Source organism: Thalassophryne amazonica, chromosome 9 (genome assembly GCF_902500255.1).
Source record: "Thalassophryne amazonica chromosome 9, fThaAma1.1, whole genome shotgun sequence".
In the NCBI taxonomy this organism is placed as follows: Eukaryota; Metazoa; Chordata; class Actinopteri; order Batrachoidiformes; family Batrachoididae; genus Thalassophryne; species Thalassophryne amazonica.
In genome coordinates this window covers 8,117,828-8,136,496 of record NC_047111.1, presented here as the reverse complement: position 1 = coordinate 8,136,496, position 18,669 = coordinate 8,117,828, and the positions used below count along the sequence as shown (strand labels likewise).

The following is an 18,669-nucleotide window of genomic DNA, read 5'->3' as shown; positions in this document are numbered from 1 at the left end:
TCGCCCGACTTCTCTTCATCCATTATAGTTCAGCATTCAACACCATCCTCCCGCATGACCTTGTGAGGAAACTGCTGATCCTCAGTCTACCTCATTCCACGTCTTTGGATTAAGGACTTTCTGTCAGATTGCTCCCAGAGAATCAGGATTGGCCCCCACATATCCACAGCTCTCACACCCCTATCCACACTAGCAACACCTTCATGAAGTATGGGGATAACACCACAGTGGTCGGCTGTATCACTGAAGGAGAGGAGTCCACCTACCGGGATGAGGTAGAACATCTGACGGTGTGGTGTAGAGAAAATAACCTGCTCCTGAACACATCCAAAACCAACAAGCTAATCATAGACTTCAGGAGAAACACAACATACATTCAGCCCATTATCACTGGGGGGGACCTGTGTGAAAAGGGTCAGGGTCAGGGACTTCAGTTTCCTGGGAGTCCACATAGAGGAGAAACTGACCTGGGACAGGAACACCACACACTTGGCAAAGAAGGCACAACAAAGACTCCACTTTCTGAGAATCCTCAGGAAAAATAACATCAACCAGAGTTGTCTGGTGTCTTTTTCCTGTTCTACCATGGAGACCATCCTCACATACTGCCTCTGGAAGGGGTTTACCAGCTGTACCGGGCCAAACAGGAAAGTGTTCCAGAGAAGATCACTGGGTGTTCTCTACCCACACTGGGGGACCGTCGTGGCTCTGACCCTCTCAGGAGAGCCAACACCATCCTGAAGGACTCATCCCACCCTGGACACTCTCTGTTTGGGTTAGGGTTAGTACAGGACCATTAAAGCAAGAACAAATAGAACGAAAAACAGTTTCTACCCAACTGCTGATAGAGCTTTGAATGCCACTAGAACCAAACAGTCAGGTCACATGACACACTTGGAATAAGTGCAATATTTGTTTTGGTGAAATATCCACAGTTTTGTACATACTTTTCTCTTTTTTATATGAAATCTCTTTATTGCTACTACATTCTTATATATATATATGCCACATTTCTCCATGTAATGTGGAGTTGCGTCAGGAAGGGCATCCAGCGTAAAACTTGTGCCAATTCAACATGCAGATCCACCTTGGATTTGCTGTGGCGACCCCAAGTACAAACAAGGGAGCAGCCGAAGGGACTTACTATATCTCTATCTCTATCTCTCTCTCTCTCTCTCTCTATATATATATATATATATATATATATAGAGAGAGAGAGAGAGAGAGAGAGAGAGAGAGAGAGAGAGAGAGAGAGAGAGAGAGAGAGAGAGAGATATATATATATATATATATATATATATATATATATATATATATATATATAGGCTGACACCCCGCTGGAACAACCAGATCATTTCCAACGTGAAGGCTTTGTTGATCCGGGACCTTGTCTGACTTTCACAGAAAGGCTGAAGATGTGGACATCAGCACTTTTTCGGTACATTCCACCATTACAGGAGTTTTTTTCATGGAAAGAAAAGCGGAGGGACACGCCACGGAGCCGTTCATTACGCGGGACAAAACCACCTCGGTGTTGGTCTCACAGGACGGCTTAAAGGTGGATTTCAGATGGATTCCGGTTGCTTTTCAGTCGTGTGATTATCCGATTGTGATTGTGCATGAGCTGGACCTGCCCCAACATGTCCTGGAAGGCTTCATCATGGCGTTGGTTTGCGCCATGCAGCTCCTCCGCACGTCTGTCTCAATGTGCCGAAAAAATGCTGGTGTCCACTCTTTTCACAATTCCTGTGCTAGTCAGACGACATACCGGATCAAGACAGCGTCCAGTTTAGAAATGAACAGCACGCGGTGGAGCTGCATGGCGCAAAGCAACTCCGTGATGAAGCCTTCCAGGACATGTTGGGGCAGGTCCAGCACATGAACAATCACAATCAGATAATCACATGACTGAAAAGCAACCGACAGCCATCTGAAATCCACCTTTAAGCCGTCCTGTGAGACCAACACCAAGGTGGTTTTGTCCCGCGTAATGAACGGTTCCGTGGCGCGTCCCTCCGCTCCTCTTTCCATGACAAAAACTCCTGTAACAGTGGAATGTGCTGTAAAAAGGTAGGATGGGGGTGTTCACAATAATAGTAGTGTGGCATTCAGTCAATGAGATCATCAGTTTTGTGGAACAAACAGGTGTGTCTCAGGTGTCCCCTATTTAAGGATGAAGCCAGCACCTGTTGAACATGCTTTTCTCTTTGAAAGCCTGAGGAAAATGGGACATTCAAGAAATTGTTCAGAACAGCATAGTTTGATTAAAAAGATGATTGGAGAGGGGAAAACGTATACACAGGTGCAAAAAAATTATAGGCTGTTTATCTACAATGATTTCCAATGCTTTAAAATGGACAAAAAAAAAAAACAGAGATGCATGGAAGAAAACAGAAAATAACCATCAAAATGGATAGAAGAATAACCAGAATGGCAAAGGCTCACCCATTGATCAGCTCCAGGATGATCAAAGACAGTCTGGAGTTACCTGTAAGTGCTGTGACAGTTAGAAGACGCCTGTGTGAAGCTAATTTATTTGCAAGAATCCCCCACAAAGTCCCTCTGTTAAATAAGAGAGGGACTTTGCTTGCCTCTACTGGTGGTTGGCTCTCACTGCGGTATTGTATCACTTCCTGTTCCGGAGCACAGCGGTGTTTTGCTGTATCTGTTAGCTGTTTAATCTGCGCAGTTAGATTGATCTAGTTACCTAGATAACGATTTGTTTCACAGTGTTATCTTCACGTGCCTTAACTAAAGCACTCCCTCTGCTGAATCACCTCTAAATTATTTACACGTTATTCACTTTGCGTGTTTTTAGGAATCTGCTAGCTTAGCGCAGCTACTAGCTCTTAGCCGGTTTAGCATGGCGGCTTCTCCTGTCTCTCCCGCACTTTTCTGCTCTGGGTGTGAAATGTTTAGTTATTCCTTGGCCTCCTTTAGTAGTAATGGTACTTGTAATAAGTGTAGCTTATTCGTAGCTTTGGAGGCCAGGCTGGGCGAATTGGAGACTCGGCTCCGCACCGTGGAAAATTCTACAGCTAGCCAGGCCCCTGTAGTCGGTGCAGACCAAGGTAGCTTAGCCGCCGTTAGTTTCCCTCTGGCAGATCCCGAGCAGCCGGGAAAGCAGGCCGACTGGGTGACTGTGAGGAGGAAGCGTAGCCCTAAACAGAAGCCCCGTGTACACCGCCAACCCGTTCACATTTCTAACCGTTTTTCCCCACTCGGCGACACACCCGCCAAGGAACAAACTCTGGTTATTGGCGACTCTGTTTTGAGAAATGTGAAGTTAGCGACACCAGCAACCATAGTCAATTGTCTTCGGGGGGCCAGAGCAGGCGACATTGAAGGAAATTTGAAACTGCTGGCTAAGGCTAAGCGTAAATTTGGTAAGATTGTAATTCACGTCGGCAGTAATGACACCCGGTTACGCCAATCGGAGGTCACTAAAATTAACATTGAATCGGTGTGTAACTTTGCAAAAACAATGTCGGACTCTGTAGTTTTCTCTGGGCCCCTCCCCAATAGGACCGGGAGTGACATGTTTAGCCGCATGTTCTCCTTGAATTGCTGGCTGTCTGAGTGGTGTCCAAAAAATGAGGTGGGCTTCATAGATAATTGGCAAAGCTGTCCCTGTTAGTAAATTATATAATAATTGATCAACATATTGATTTATTCTGCCTTACAGAAACCTGGTTACAGCAGGATGAATATGTTAGTTTAAATGAGTCAACACCCCCGAGTCACACTAACTGCCAGAACGCTCGTAGCACGGCCCGAGGCAGAGGATTAGCAGCAATCTTCCATTCCAGCTTATTAATTAATCAAAAACCCAGACAGAGCTTTAATTCATTTGAAAGCTTGACTGTTAGTCTTGTCCATCCAAATTGGAAGTCCCAAAAAACAGTTTTATTTGTTGTTATCTATCGTCCTCCTGGTCGTTACTGTGAGTTTCTCTGTGAATTTTCAGAACTTTTGTCTGACTTAGTGCTTAGCTCAGATAAGATAATTATAGTGGGCGATTTTAACATCCACACAGATGCTGAGAATGACAGCCTCAACACTGCATTTAATCTATTATTAGACTCAATTGGCTTTGCTCAAAATGTAAATGAGTCCACCCACCACTTTAATCATATCTTAGATCTTCTTCTGACTTATGGTATGGAAATTGAAGACTTAACAGTATTCCCTGAAAACTCCCTTCTGTCTGATCATTTCTTAATAACATTTACATTTACTCTGATGGACTACCCAGCAGTGGGGAATAAGTTTCATTACACTAGAAGTCTTTCAGAAAGCACTGTAACTAGGTTTAAGGATATGTTTCCTTCTTTATGTTCCCTAATGCCATATACCAACACAGTGCAGAGTAGCTACCTAAACTCTGTATCTCGTCAATAGTTTTACATCCTCATTGAAGACAACTTTGGATGCTGTAGCTCCTCTGAAAAAGAGAGCTTTAAATCAGAAGTGCCTGACTCCGTGGTATAACTCACAAACTCGCAGCTTAAAGCAGATAACCCGTAAGTTGGAGAGGAAATGGCGTCTCACTAATTTAGAAGATCTTCACTTAGCCTGGAAAAAGAGTCTGTTGCTCTATAAAAAAGCCCTCCGTAAAGCTAGGACATCTTACTACTCATCACTAATTGAAGAAAATAAGAACAACCCCAGGTTTCTTTTCAGCACTGTAGCCAGGCTGACAAAGAGTCAGAGCTCTATTGAGCCGAGTATTCCTTTAACTTTAACTAGTAATGACTTCATGACTTTCTTTGCTAATAAAATTTTAACTATTAGAGAAAAAATTATTCATAACCATCCCAAAGACGTATCGTTATCTTTGGCTGATTTCAGTGATGCCGGTATTTGGTTAGACTCTTTCTCTCAGATTGTTCTGTCTGAGTTATTTTCATTAGTTACTTCATCCAAACCATCAACATGTCTATTGGACCCCATTCCTACCAGGCTGCTCAAGGAAGCCCTACCATTATTTAATGCTTCGATCTTAAATATGATCAATCTCTTTATTAGTTGGCTATGTACCATGGGCTTTTAAGGTGGCAGTAATTAAACCATTACTTAAAAAGCCATCACTTGACCCAGCTATCTTAGCTAATTATAGGCCAATCTCCAACCTTCCTTTTCTCTCAAAAATTCTTGAAAGGGTAGTTGTAAAACAGCTAACTGATCATCTGCAGAGGAAGAAGAGTTTGAAGAGTTTCAGTCAGGTTTTAGAATTCATCATAGTACAGAAACAGCATTAGTGAAGGTTACAAATGATCTTCTTATGGCCTCAGACAGTGGACTCATCTCTGTGCTTGTTCTGTTAGACCTCAGTGCTGCTTTTGATACTGTTGACCATAAAATTTTATTACAGAGATTAGAGCATGCCATAGGTATTAAAGGCACTGCGCTGCGATGGTTTGAATCATATTTATCTAATAGATTACAATTTGTTCATGTAAATGGGGAATCTTCTTCACAGACTAAGGTTAATTATGGAGTTCCACAAGGTTCTGTGCTAGGACCAATTTTATTCACTTTATACATGCTTCCCTTAGGCAGTATTATTAGACGGCATTGCTTAAATTTTCATTGTTACGCAGATGATACCCAGCTTTATCTATCCATGAAGCCAGAGGACACGCACCAATTAGCTAAACTGCAGGATGACCTCTAATTTCCTGCTTTTAAACTCAGATAAAACTGAAGTTATTGTACTTGGCCCCACAAATCTTAGAAACATGGTGTCTAACCAGATCCTTACTCTGGATGGCATTACCCTGGCCTCTAGTAATACTGTGAGAAATCTTGGAGTCATTTTTGATCAGGATATGTCATTCAAAGCGCATATTAAACAAATATGTAAGACTGCTTTTTTGCATTTACGCAATATCTCTAAAATTAGAAAGGTCTTGTCTCAGAGTGATGCTGAAAAACTAATTCATGCATTTATTTCTTCTAGGCTGGACTATTGTAATTCATTATTATCAGGTTGTCCTAAAAGTTCCCTGAAAAGCCTTCAGTTAATTCAAAATGCTGCAGCTAGAGTACTGACGGGGACTAGAAGGAGAGAGCATATCTCACCCATATTGGCCTCTCTTCATTGGCTTCCTGTTAATTCTAGAATAGAATTTAAAATTCTTCTTCTTACTTATAAGGTTTTGAATAATCAGGTCCCATCTTATCTTAGGGACCTCGTAGTACCATATCACCCCAATAGAGCGCTTCGCTCTCAGATTGCAGGCTTACTTGTAGTTCCTAGGGTTTGTAAGAGTAGAATGGGAGGCAGAGCCTTCAGCTTTCAGGCTCCTCTCCTGTGTAACCAGCTCCCAATTCAGATCAGGGAGACAGACACCCTCTCTACTTTTAAGATTAGGCTTAAAACTTTCCTTTTTGCTAAAGCTTATAGTTAGGGCTGGATCAGGTGACCCTGAACCATCCCTTAGTTATGCTGCTATAGACTTAGACTGCTGGGGGGTTCCCATAATGCACTGAGTGTTTCTTTCTCTTTTTGCTCTGTATGCACCACTCTGCATTTAATCATTAGTGATTGATCTCTGCTCCCCTCCAGAGCATGTATTTTTCCTGGTTCTCTCCCTCAGCCCCAACCAGTCCCAGCAGAAGACTGCCCCTCCCTGAGTCTGGTTCTGCTGGAGGTTTCTTCCTGTTAAAAGGGAGTTTTTCCTTCCCACTGTCACCAAGTGCTTGCTCACAGGGGGTCGTTTTGACCTTTGGGGTTTTTACGTAATTATTGTATGGCCTTGCCTTATAATATAAAGCGCCTTGGGGCAACTGTTTGTTGTGATTTGGCGCTATATAAATAAAATTGAATTGAATTGAAATAAAAGACGTGCAGAAGAGGTTACAATTTGCCAAAGAACACATCAACTGGCCTAAAGAGAAATGGAGGAATATTTTGTGGACTGATGACAGTAAATAAGTTCTTGGGTCCAAGGGCCGCAGACAGTTTGTGAGACGACCCCCAAACTCTGAATTCAAGCCACAGTTCACAGTGAAGACAGTGAAGCATGGTGGTGCAAGCATCATGATATGGGCATGTTTCTCCTACTATGGTGTTGGGCCTATATATCGCATACCAGGTATCATGGATCAGTTTGGATATGTCAAAATACTTGAAGAGGTCATGTTGCCTTATGCTGAAGAGGACATGCCCTTGAAATGGGTGTTTCAACAAGACAATGACCCCAATCACACTAGTAAACAAGCAAAATCTTGGTTCCAAACCAGCAAAATTAATGCCTCACAGATGTGAAGAAATCATGAAAAACTGTGGTTATACAACTAAATACTAGTTTAGTGATTCACAGGATTGATAAAAAAGCAGTTTGAACATAATAGTTTTGAGTTTGTAGCGTCAACAGCAGATGCTACTATTATTGTGAACACCCCCTTTTCTACTTTTTTTTTTACTAATAGCCCAATTTCATAGCCTTAAGAGTGTGCATATCATGAATGCTTGGTCTTGTTGGATTTGTGAGAATCTACTGAATCTACTGGTACCTTGTTTCCCATGTAACAATAAGAAATATACTCAAAACCTGGATTAATCTTTTTAGTCACATAGCACTACTATTATTCTGAACACTACTGTGTGTGTGTGTATATATATATATATATATATATATATATATATATATATATATATATATATATATATATATATATATATATATATAATTTGCGCTCTGGACATACCTCTTTCATGTGGTTTACTCAGTTTTACATTTGCATTGAAAGCTTTCCACCTTACCTTTTGTACTTTGTTACAATGACAACATATCTGTCTGTATTCATGTTAATTTTAATTTAATTTAACCTTTTTTTAACCAGGTTAGTCCCATCGCGATCAAGATCTCTTTTGCAAGGGAAACCTGGACAATTATAAAGTTTCCAATTCATCTAACCTGCAGGTCTTTAAATGTGGGAGGAAACTGGAGCAGCTGGAGTACACCCACACAAACACAGGGAGAACATGCAAACTCCACACAGAAAGGCCACAGGTGAGAATAGTTTTTCTATTTTATTTTATTTAAATATATTTGTTGCATATATATTCAGCTATGCTTGGCATGTTTGGTTTGATTTGTGCTTTGCTTTATTACACTGCTCTAATCACCACATACAATCAGGGACTGAAGTATAATGAAAAAAAGTGAGCCCTGCCATAGACACACTGATAGACAGTGGTGGGCACAGATAACCAAAAAATTAACTTCGATAACAGATAATCAGATAACTGAAAAGTTATCTTTGATAAAGATAAACCGATAAACCACCCAAAAATGTATCGGAAGTTACAGATAACCGATAAATTCTAGTGTTGTTTCTGGTACATTTGCAACTACTAACAAGCTGAACGTGAGTTTTATTACCACGATCGCTTTTGGAAGCGATATGACTCAAACGAGTCAGCATTTCTACATTTGAACATGCTGTCCCCTGCTGGAAGCTACACGGCTACACGGCTACAGCACTGAAGCTGAGACTGAGAGCAGTCACAAAGCCAGCTCTTTACCAATCACAATGCTACGGTCAGGCGGAGGTCTTGGAAAATAAAGGCATCCTGACTTATGGTTTTGTGTGAATACTGATAGAATAATGCCATTAATGTCAATTCTGTCATTTGTACAAAGTTAAAATATAACATATATCTTTTAATGTTGAATAATGCACTAATTCTGAGGTTTTGTAACACACAGACAGATCGCAAAGGATTCTGGGTAAAATGTGCCTCTGCTAAACACTGATTGTTTCAGTCATTCATTATGTAAACCAACACATTAATGTGACGTGTCGTGTGTTGGTGTTTACAGATAATTGAGATAAATGTGCTTTTGTAAAATATTTCATTTTTTATTTGTAAAAACAGGCATTTTTACAGTTAATCATGTATCCTGCATCGTGTAGTGTACATGGAGTAACAAGCTGCGTTTAACATCTGACGACCACCTCCTGCTCGCCAATCGTATGGTCGAATGAAAATCAAACCTGTTAGATATTATTCTGGTCAGCCATCGTGAGGGTATCCTGCTGCTACAGAGCTACAAGTGTCCAACTGCTCACACTGTGCCTGTGCAAACACCACAGAGCAGTGTTTGAAATGCATTTGTCCTGTCGTGAAGACCCTCTCCTACCCATAATGCACTGCTGGGCTCAGCATGTGCTCACAAAACCTTAAAAATTAGCACATTATTTTAAAACTAAAACATATATCTGATATTTTGACTTTATAAAACTTCACACCTGACAGTAATTTTAAATAACTTGTCCAAAATTAGTTTTGTTAAAATTTAAACCATAAGTTAAAAATGTATGCCTCTGGATGACTTGGGTGATATTGCCAGCATATCAGTATGGTATTAAAGGAATTTTTTTTTTTTTGTGACTAGTTCTCCTTTGCCTGCAGAGGTACAGTGGTTTTACAGTGGGTAGAACTATATACATCTGTTAGGAAACTTTTAAGAGGTAGGTCTCAACTGATTTTAAAAATGTTTGCTGTTGTTCAGCTGGGTTTACTGCATTATCATTCTAAAAGTTATCGGAGGACAATTCATCGGAAGATAATTAGTCCGATAATGGTTTTTAAAGTTATCTAAAAAGATAATCCAATAACGAAAACATTATCTTCGATAATTATCTGTTATCGGAAGTGTGCCCACCACTGCTGATAGGTCAGGAGACAGATCTTATATTCAATCCTGAAACTAACAGGGAGCCAGTGGAGGTTTTTGAGGATGGGTGTGATGTGTGTGGACTTCTGCACCCCCATCAGGATCCTAGCAGCGCAGTTCTGAATATACTGCAGTCTCTGCAGGCTCCTGCCAGGTATCCAAAAATAGCCCAACAGTTCTTAAACTGTTGGTCTATTTTTTCACACAGTTGTTCACAAAGTGGTGATCCTCGCCCCATGTTTGCTTGTGAATGGCTGAGCCTTTTGGGGATGTTCCTTTTATATCCAATCATGACACTCACCTGTTTCCAATGAACCTGTTCACCTGTGGAATGTTCCAAACAGGTGTTCTTTGAGCATTCATCAACTTTCCCAGTCTTTTGTTACCCCGCCCCAGCTTTTTTGGAACGTGTTGCAGGCATCCATTTCAAAATGAGCAAATATTCCCACAAAACAATAAAGTTTATAAGTTTGAACATTAAATATTTTGTCTTTGTGGTGTATTCAACTGAATATAGGTTGAAGGGGATTTGCAAATCATTGTATTCTGTTTTTATTTACATTTTACACAATGTCCCAACTTCATTGGAATTGGGTTGTATGCATTCAGGCTTTTAGATCACAGCAACTGCTCAAAATCACCATTTTTTTCTCCGTAAATATATTTCTAAAGGTGCTATTGGCATGAAATTTTCACCAGATGTCAGTAATAATAGCAATAATGACTTGGATTCATAGAGTGCTTTTCAAAACATCCAAAGCACTTTTTTGTTGCATTATTCATTCACTCGCACTTTCACACATTGGTGGTGGTAAGCTACTAGTGTAGCTAACGGAAGCATGGCTGCCATTCTGAATCTACGGTTCCTCTGACCACCACCTCATTCATACATAGGCAAGGTGGGTTAAATTTCTTGCCCAAGGACACACCGGCAATATGCAGATTTTTAACTGGATGAGAGTCATAAGACAACTCGCTCTACCAACTGAGGTATTGCTGCCCTAAACAATCAATCAATCAATAAATATTATTTATATTGCGCCAAATCACAACAAACAGTTGCCCCAAGGTGCTTTATATTGTAAGGCAAGGCCATACAATAATTACGTAAACACCCCAACGGTCAAAACGACCCCCTGTGAGCAGCCTCCAGCAGAACCAGGCTCAGGGAGGGGCAGTCTTCTGCTGGGACTGGTTGGGGCTGAGGGAGAGAACCAGGAAAAAGACATGCTGTGGAGGGGAGCAGAGATCAATCACTAATGATTAAATGCAGAGTGGTGCATACAGAGCAAAAAGAGAAAGAAACACTCAGTGCATCATGGGAACCCCCCAGCAGTCTAAGTCTATAGCAGCATAACTAAGTGATGGTTCAGGGTCACCCGATCCAGCTATAAGCTTTAGCAAAAAGGAAAGTTTTAAGCCTAATCTTAAAAGTAGAGAGGGTGTCTGACTCCCTGATCCGAATTGGGAGCTGGTTCCACAGGAGAGGAGCCTGAAAGCTGAAGGCTCTGCCTCCCATTCTACTCTTACAAACCCTAGGAACTACAAGTAAGCCTGCAGTCTGACAGCGAAGCGCTCTATTGGGGTGATATGGTACTATGAGGTCCCGAAGATAAGATGGGACCTGATTATTCAAAACCTTATAAGTAAGAAGAAGAATTTTAAATTCTATTCTAGAATTAACAGGAAGCCAATGAAGAGAGGCCAATATGGGTGAGATATGCTCTCTCCTTCTAGTCCCCGTCAGTACTCTAGCTGCAGCATTTTGAATTAACTGAAGGCTTTTCAGGGAACTTTTAGGACAACCTGATAATAATGAATTACAATAGTCCAGCCTAGAGGAAATAAATGCATGAATTAGTTTTTCAGCATCACTCTGAGACAAGACCTTTCTAATTTTAGAGATATTGCGTAAATGCAAAAAAGCAGTCTTACATATTTGTTTAATATGCACTTTGAATGACATATCCTGATCAATAATGACTCCAAGATTTCTCACAGTATTACTAGAGGTCAGGGTAATGCCATCCAGAGTAAGGATCTGGTTAGACACCATGTTTCTAAGATTTGTGGGGCCAAGTACAATAACTTCAGTTTTATCTGAGTTTAAAAGCAGGAAATTACCTTAATAGCCTGTGGTACATAGCCAACTAATAAAGATTGATTGATCATATTTAAGATCAAAGCATTAAATAATGGTAGGGCTTCCTTGAGCAGCCTGGTAGGAATGGGGTCTAATAGACATGTTGATGGTTTGGATGAAGTAACTAATGAAAATAACTCAGACAGAACAATCGGAGAGAAAGAGTCTAACCAAATACCGGCATCACTGAAAGCAGCCAAAGATAACGATATGTCTTTGGGATGGTTATCAGTAATTTTTTTCTCTAATAGTTAAAATTTTATTAGCAAAGAAAGTCATGAAGTCATTACTAGTTAAAGTTAAAGGAATACTCTGCTCAATAGAGCTCTGACTCTTTGTCAGCCTGGCTACAGTGCTGAAAAGAAACCTGGGGTTGTTCTTATTTTCTTCAATTAGTGATGAGTAGTAAGATGTCCTAGCTTTACGGAGGGCTTTTTTATAGAGCAACAGACTCTTTTTCCAGGCTAAGTGAAGATCTTCTAAATTAGTGAGACGCCATTTCCTCTCCAACTTACGGGTTATCTGCTTTAAGCTGCGAGTTTGTGAGTTATACCACGGAGTCAGGCACTTCTGATTTAAAGCTCTCTTTTTCAGAGGAGCTACAGCATCCAAAGTTGTCTTCAATGAGGATGTAAAACTATTGACGAGATACTCTATCTCACTTACAGAGTTTAGGTAGCTACTCTGCACTGTGTTGGTATATGGCATTAGAGAACATAAAGAAGGAATCATATCCTTAACTCTAGTTACAGCGCTTTCTGAAAGACTTCTAGTGTAATGAAAGTTATTCCCCACTGCTGGGTAGTCCATCAGAGTAAATGTAAATGTTATTAAGAAATGATCAGACAGAAGGGAGTTTTCAGGGAATACTGTTAAGTCTTCAATTTCCATACCATAAGTCAGAACAAGATCTAAGATATGATTAAAGTGGTGGGTGGACTCATTTACATTTTGAGCAAAGCCAATTGAGTCTAATAATAGATTAAATGCAGTGTTGAGGCTGTCATTCTCAGCATCTGTGTGGATGTTAAAATCGCCCACTATAATTATCTTATCTGAGCTAAGCACTAAGTCAGACAAAAGGTCTGAAAATTCACAGAGAAACTCACAGTAACGACCAGGAGGACGATAGATAATAACAAATAAAACTGTTTTTTGGGACTTCCAATTTGGATGGACAAGACTAAGAGTCAAGCTTTCAAATGAATTAAAGCTCTGTCTGGGGTTTTGATTAATTAATAAGCTGGAATGGAAGATTGCTGCTAATCCTTCGCCTCGGCCCGTGCTACGAGCATTCTGGCAGTTAGTGTGACTCGGGGGTGTTGACTCATTTAAACTAACATATTCATTCTGCTGTAACCAGGTTTCTGTAAGGCAGAATAAATCAATATGTTGATCAATTATTATATCATTTGCTAACAGGGACTTAGAAGAGAGAGACCTAATGTTTAATAGACCACATTTAACTATTTTAGTCTGTGGTGCAGTTGAAGGTGCTATATTATTTTTTCTTTTTGAATTTTTATGCTTAAATAGATTTTTGCTGGTTATTGGTGGTCTGGGAGCAGGCACCGTCTCTACGGGGATGGGGTAATGAGGGGATGGCAGGGGGAGAGAAGCTGCAGAGAGGTGTGTAAGACTACAACTCTGCTTCCTGGTCCCAACCCTGGATAGTCACGGTTTGGAGGATTTAAGAAAATTGGCAAGATTTCTAGAAATGAGAGCTGCTCCATCCAAAGTGGGATGGATGCCGTCTCTCCTAACAAGACCAGGTTTTCCCCAGAAGCTTTGCCAATTATCTATGAAGCCCACCTCATTTTTTGGACACCACTCAGACAGCCAGCAATTCAAGGAGAACATGCGGCTAAACATGTCACTCCCGGTCCAATTGGGGAGGGGCCCAGAGAAAACTACAGAGTCTGACATTGTTTTTGCAAAGTTACACACCGATTCAATGTTAATTTTAGTGACCTCCGATTGGCGTAACCGGGTGTCATTACTGCCGACGTGAATTACAATCTTACCAAATTTACGCTTAGCCTTAGCCAGCAGTTTCAAATTTCCTTCAATGTCGCCTGCTCTGGCCCCCGGAAGACAATTGACTATTGTTGCTGGTGTCGCTAACTTCACATTTCTCAAAACAGAGTCGCCAATAACCAGAGTTTGATCCTCGGCGGTCGCCGAGTGGGGAAAAAACGGTTAGAAATGTGAACGGGTTGGCGGTGTACACGGGGCTTCTGTTTAGGGCTACGCTTCCTCTTCACAGTCACCCAGTCGGCCTGCTTTCCCGGCTGCTCGGGATCTGCCAGAGGGAAACTAACGGCGGCTAAGCTACCTTGGTCCGCACCGACTACAGGGGCCTGGCTAGCTGTAGAATTTTCCACGGTGCGGAGCCGAGTCTCCAATTTGCCCAGCCTGGCCTCCAAAGCTACGAATAAGCTACACTTATTACAAGTACCATTACTGCTAAAGGAGGCCGAGGAATAACTAAACATTTCACACCCAGAGCAGAAAAGTGCGGGAGAGACAGGAGAAGCCGCCATGCTAAATCGGCTAAGAGCTAGTAGCTGCGTTAAGCTAGCGGATTCCTAAAAACACACAAAGTGAATAATGTGTAAATAATTTAGAGGTGATTCAGCAGAGGGAGTGCTTTAGTTAAGGCACGTGAAGATTACACTGTGAAACAAATCGTTATCTAGGTAACTAGATCAATCTAACTGCGCAGATTAAACAGCTAACAGATACAGAAAAACACCGCTGTGCTCTGGAACAGGAAGTGATACAATACCGCAGTGAGAGCCAACCACCAGTAGAGGCAAGCAAGAGCAAAAAAAAAAAAACACAATCAAATCATAGATTTCCATGAATTATGTGTAATAATGTGAAATGACAGGAAAAAGTATTGAATACCTGAAGAATGGGAGGTACAACAAGACATGGAAAAGCAAGCCACCAGCTGAAATCTCTTAGGAATTATAAGCAGTCCTGCCCCTTGTCAGTACAAATAAATATTAGCTAGTTCAGTCCCATCTGACGGCCTATTAAAACTCTGTCTCATTACCAAGGTGTCACACAAGTAACATCTCATGATGGGTAAAAGCAAAGAGCATTGCAACCTCGTTGCAAAATATACTGATAGCATTGGTTACAGAAGGATTCCTAAACTTCCGAATGTTCCAGTGGTGCTATAATCTGAAAGTAGAAAGAACATAATTTCACCATAAACCAGGCACAACCAGGTGCTCCTCACAAGATTGCTGACAGAGGACTGAAAAGAATTATCAGAAGAGTTGTCCAAGAGCTCAGGATCACTTCAGAAAGACCTGGAATTATCAGGTACAATTGTTTCAAAGAAAACAATAAGTAATGCACTCCACCACCATGGCCAGTATGTATGCTCAGCCTCAAAGACTCCATTGCTGAAGAAAAAGCATGCTGAAACTCATTTAAAGTTTGCTGCACAACATTTCAACAAGCCTGTGAAATCCTGAGATAATATAGTCTGACCAAAACTGAACTCTTTGGATGCCATAATACACCTCATAAATGTCACTGCACATCACCCCCAAAACATCAGACCAACAGTGAAGTTTGAAGGTGGGACATCATGGTTTGGAGGTGTTTTTCAGTATACGGCACTGGCAAACGTCTGACAGGACTGAGCGGAGGCGAGGCACAGACAGAGGCTGGACACAAATGCAGGCTCCCAAAGGACGTATGAGTAAAAGGATGGTTTAATTCAGGCCTGGGTTCAGTAACAGGAAGGCAGTCCGCGGAGCAAAAGTACCAGGCAGGGACAAGACAGAGGACGTGGTCAAAAACAAGCAGGGTCAGTACACAAGCAAACTGAGGCTGAGGCAAAAGGCAGGATCCGGTACACAGAGCAGAGTCAAAAACACGGCTTGGCAAAATAGGACTGAAACAAAGTGCTGGTGAGTGAATGAATCAACAAACGAGCAGGGAGGAAGTGAACAGAAGCAGTTTAAATAAGAACCGGTGGTAATAGGATAATGAGGTGCACGTGGTGGAGGACGGGCCTTGAAGGGGGCGTGGTCAGGTGTAAACTAAGCGGCAAAAGACATGCAGAAAGGCGGTGACAAATGGGGCGTGGCCAACAGTGATGAGAAAGTGCAGGTGCAGAAAGAGAGTGCCATGATCAGAAGAAGACAGTGATAAAAATGAAGCTGGGTGTGAACACGTAAGAACTGAGAAGAGTGCAGACACAGAGGAGATGAAGACAGGATGAGACAGACAGGTGCAAGTGAGCAGTGAAGAGATTACAGACAAGACAACTAAAGATCATACAAAGAAAAACATGAACACGAATCTAAACTTGAATAGGGCTGAAAAGCATATCAGAACGTGATAAACAGAATCATGGGAAATAACACGCTATGACAAAACTAAGTGGAACAGACAGACAAAACTATAAGAAAAACAGAAACTAAGTGATAACAAAACCTGGCATCACAGTACTACAAATTACAGAAATGAGAACAGCAAAAATAGGCAAACAATAACTAAATGATAAACCATGAAAACGCAGACTGATAGAACAAAACTAGAACAGAACTGGAACATGCCTGAAGAATAAGAGTAACAAAGAAAGAAAGTGCCAAAGCAAAAATAGAACATAGAATAAACACATGATGAAAATAGCAATTAATAAAACAAGGCTGGGGCAGAAAGAGCAGAACCAAAGAAAGAGGGAAAATAAGGACTGAAGCCTGGAACTGGGCGGGGCATGACAACTTAATATAATTGATGGATTGTTGAATGGAAAAATGTACAGACACATTCTTGATAAAAAAAAGAAAAGAATAAAAAGAAAAAAAATGAAATGAGGGTAGACACTTTAGCAAAACAGTGATCCCAAACATACAGCCAAAGAAACTCTCAGTTGGTTTCAGAGGATGAACATAAAGCTGCTAAAATGGTCCAGCCAATCACCTGACTGGAATCCAACAGACAACCAACAGAAAGAACTAAAGATCAGAGTTCCTAGAAGAGGTCCACAGAACCATCAAGATTTGTCCGCTGTTTGTAAGAATGGACTAAAATCACACCTGAACAATGCATGAGACTATAGTTTCTCCACACAGGAGGCATCTTGAAGCTTCATTACCAACAAAGGTGTTTGTACAAAGTTTTACATAAATTCAATATTTTTCCCCTGTCATTCCATTTGATTACACATACCTTAATTTCTGTACTTATTTGTTTTGGGTTCTTTGCATGCATCTGGTAAAAATTTCATGTCAATTGTGCATCTAGAAATATATTTGGTGAGAAAAATGATAAAGTGTTCAGTACTTACTTTACCAGCTGTATATGTAAAAATATAAATAAATAAATAAAATAAAACGTGGCAGATCTCTGGAAATGTGACATCTGTAGTGCATCAACTCCATGGGAGACAACACTGCAGAAGCTGTTACACAGAAAGGTGTTTTTGCAGCCCCTCTGTGGCTTGGGTGTGTTTCAAGTCACACAAAGGACACATAACTGCCTGTCCTGTGTAACAGACCCCTTAATAAAAACTTCTGAAAATACTCTGTGCAGCAACAAATCATACTCAATATGTTCATAATGCACCATTTTTGCAAATTTCATAGATTACAGTTTATTAATATACAAGGAAATATTTATGTAATTGTTTTAAATAAGAGTGAATATAATTGTTTTGTTCACTATCTTTGCTTTTCTGAAAGCGTATTATTTTTATGGTGCATGTGCCTTGCAATTTGAGTGATGATATTTAAAAAATATGCATACAATAATTTGCTGGTCTGCTCTATGTCAGTCTGATCCCGTCAGATCTCAGAAGCTAAGCAGAGCAGGATCTGGTTAGTACTTGGATGGGAGACCTCTTTGGAACACCAGCGGCTGTGAGTGTTTCTCCAGGTGAAACTGGAGTTGCGTCAGGAAGGGCATCCGGTGTAAAACTTACCAATTACCAATGCAGATCTGGCTGTATCCGCTGTGGCGACCCCAAACAAAACCGGGAGCAGCCGAATGAACAACAACAACATGCGTACAATAATTTAGATTAACTAATTGCAAAGCTTGTAATTAAACTGTAGCTATACGTAATGGTAGGAGCCTGCTGTAACTCATGTAACAGAGATAAAGGAAAAACACTGAGTAACTTCAGCTCTTTCTGTACAAACTGGTCAGGAAGACCAAGGTTGATAGCTAATAAAAAAACAGCCTTTATAATCAATCATTTGATAATCAGATCAGAAAGTTTATCAAATGTTTTTGTTTTTGAATGTTTTCAGTTACCTTCAAATCACCGTCACCCATGGCTGCTGCTGACAAAGGTAGAGAAACACTCATAACTTTAGTCTTTCCGTTAATCATCAGTCAATCTTGCTGGACTTTCACCTCAAGCACACAAAGTTCTCTTCTCTCCACAGTGTAAAGCAATTCATATCTCTTTGACTTCCTGATTGGGGCAACACAGTGGTTTGGGTTATGACAGCAAGATGGGCTGGAGGTCAATTCCACCCATACCCAGTAGCTTTCTGTATGGAGTGTGCATGTTCTCCACTTGTCTAGGTGGATTTCCTCCCACCATCAAGAATACGCACAGTGAGGAAAATAAGTATTTGAACACCCTGTGATTTTGCAAGTTCTCCCACTTAGAAATCATGGAGGGGTCTGAAATTTTCATCTTAGGTGCATGTCCACTGTGAGAGACATAATCTAAAAAAAAATAAAATCCGGAAATCACAATGTATGATTTTTTTAAATAATTTATTTGTATGTTACTGCTGCAAATAATAAATAGTATTCGAACACCTGTGAAAATCAATGTTAATATTTGGTACA

At 40.7% G+C, this 18,669-nt stretch overlaps 1 protein-coding gene across 1 annotated transcript in view; it reads right to left on the bottom strand.

Annotated features, from left to right (window-relative positions):
- Positions 1 to 18,143, bottom strand: part of slc23a1 (solute carrier family 23 member 1) — a 417,619-nt gene extending 399,476 nt beyond the window's left edge. The window contains exon 1 of the mRNA XM_034177547.1: positions 18,121 to 18,143. Within this exon, the coding sequence (XP_034033438.1) occupies positions 18,121 to 18,141 (21 nt within the window). The 5' untranslated portion in view covers positions 18,142 to 18,143. The remainder of the gene's footprint in view (positions 1 to 18,120) is intronic.
- Between the last annotated feature and the right edge of the window lie 526 nt (positions 18,144 to 18,669).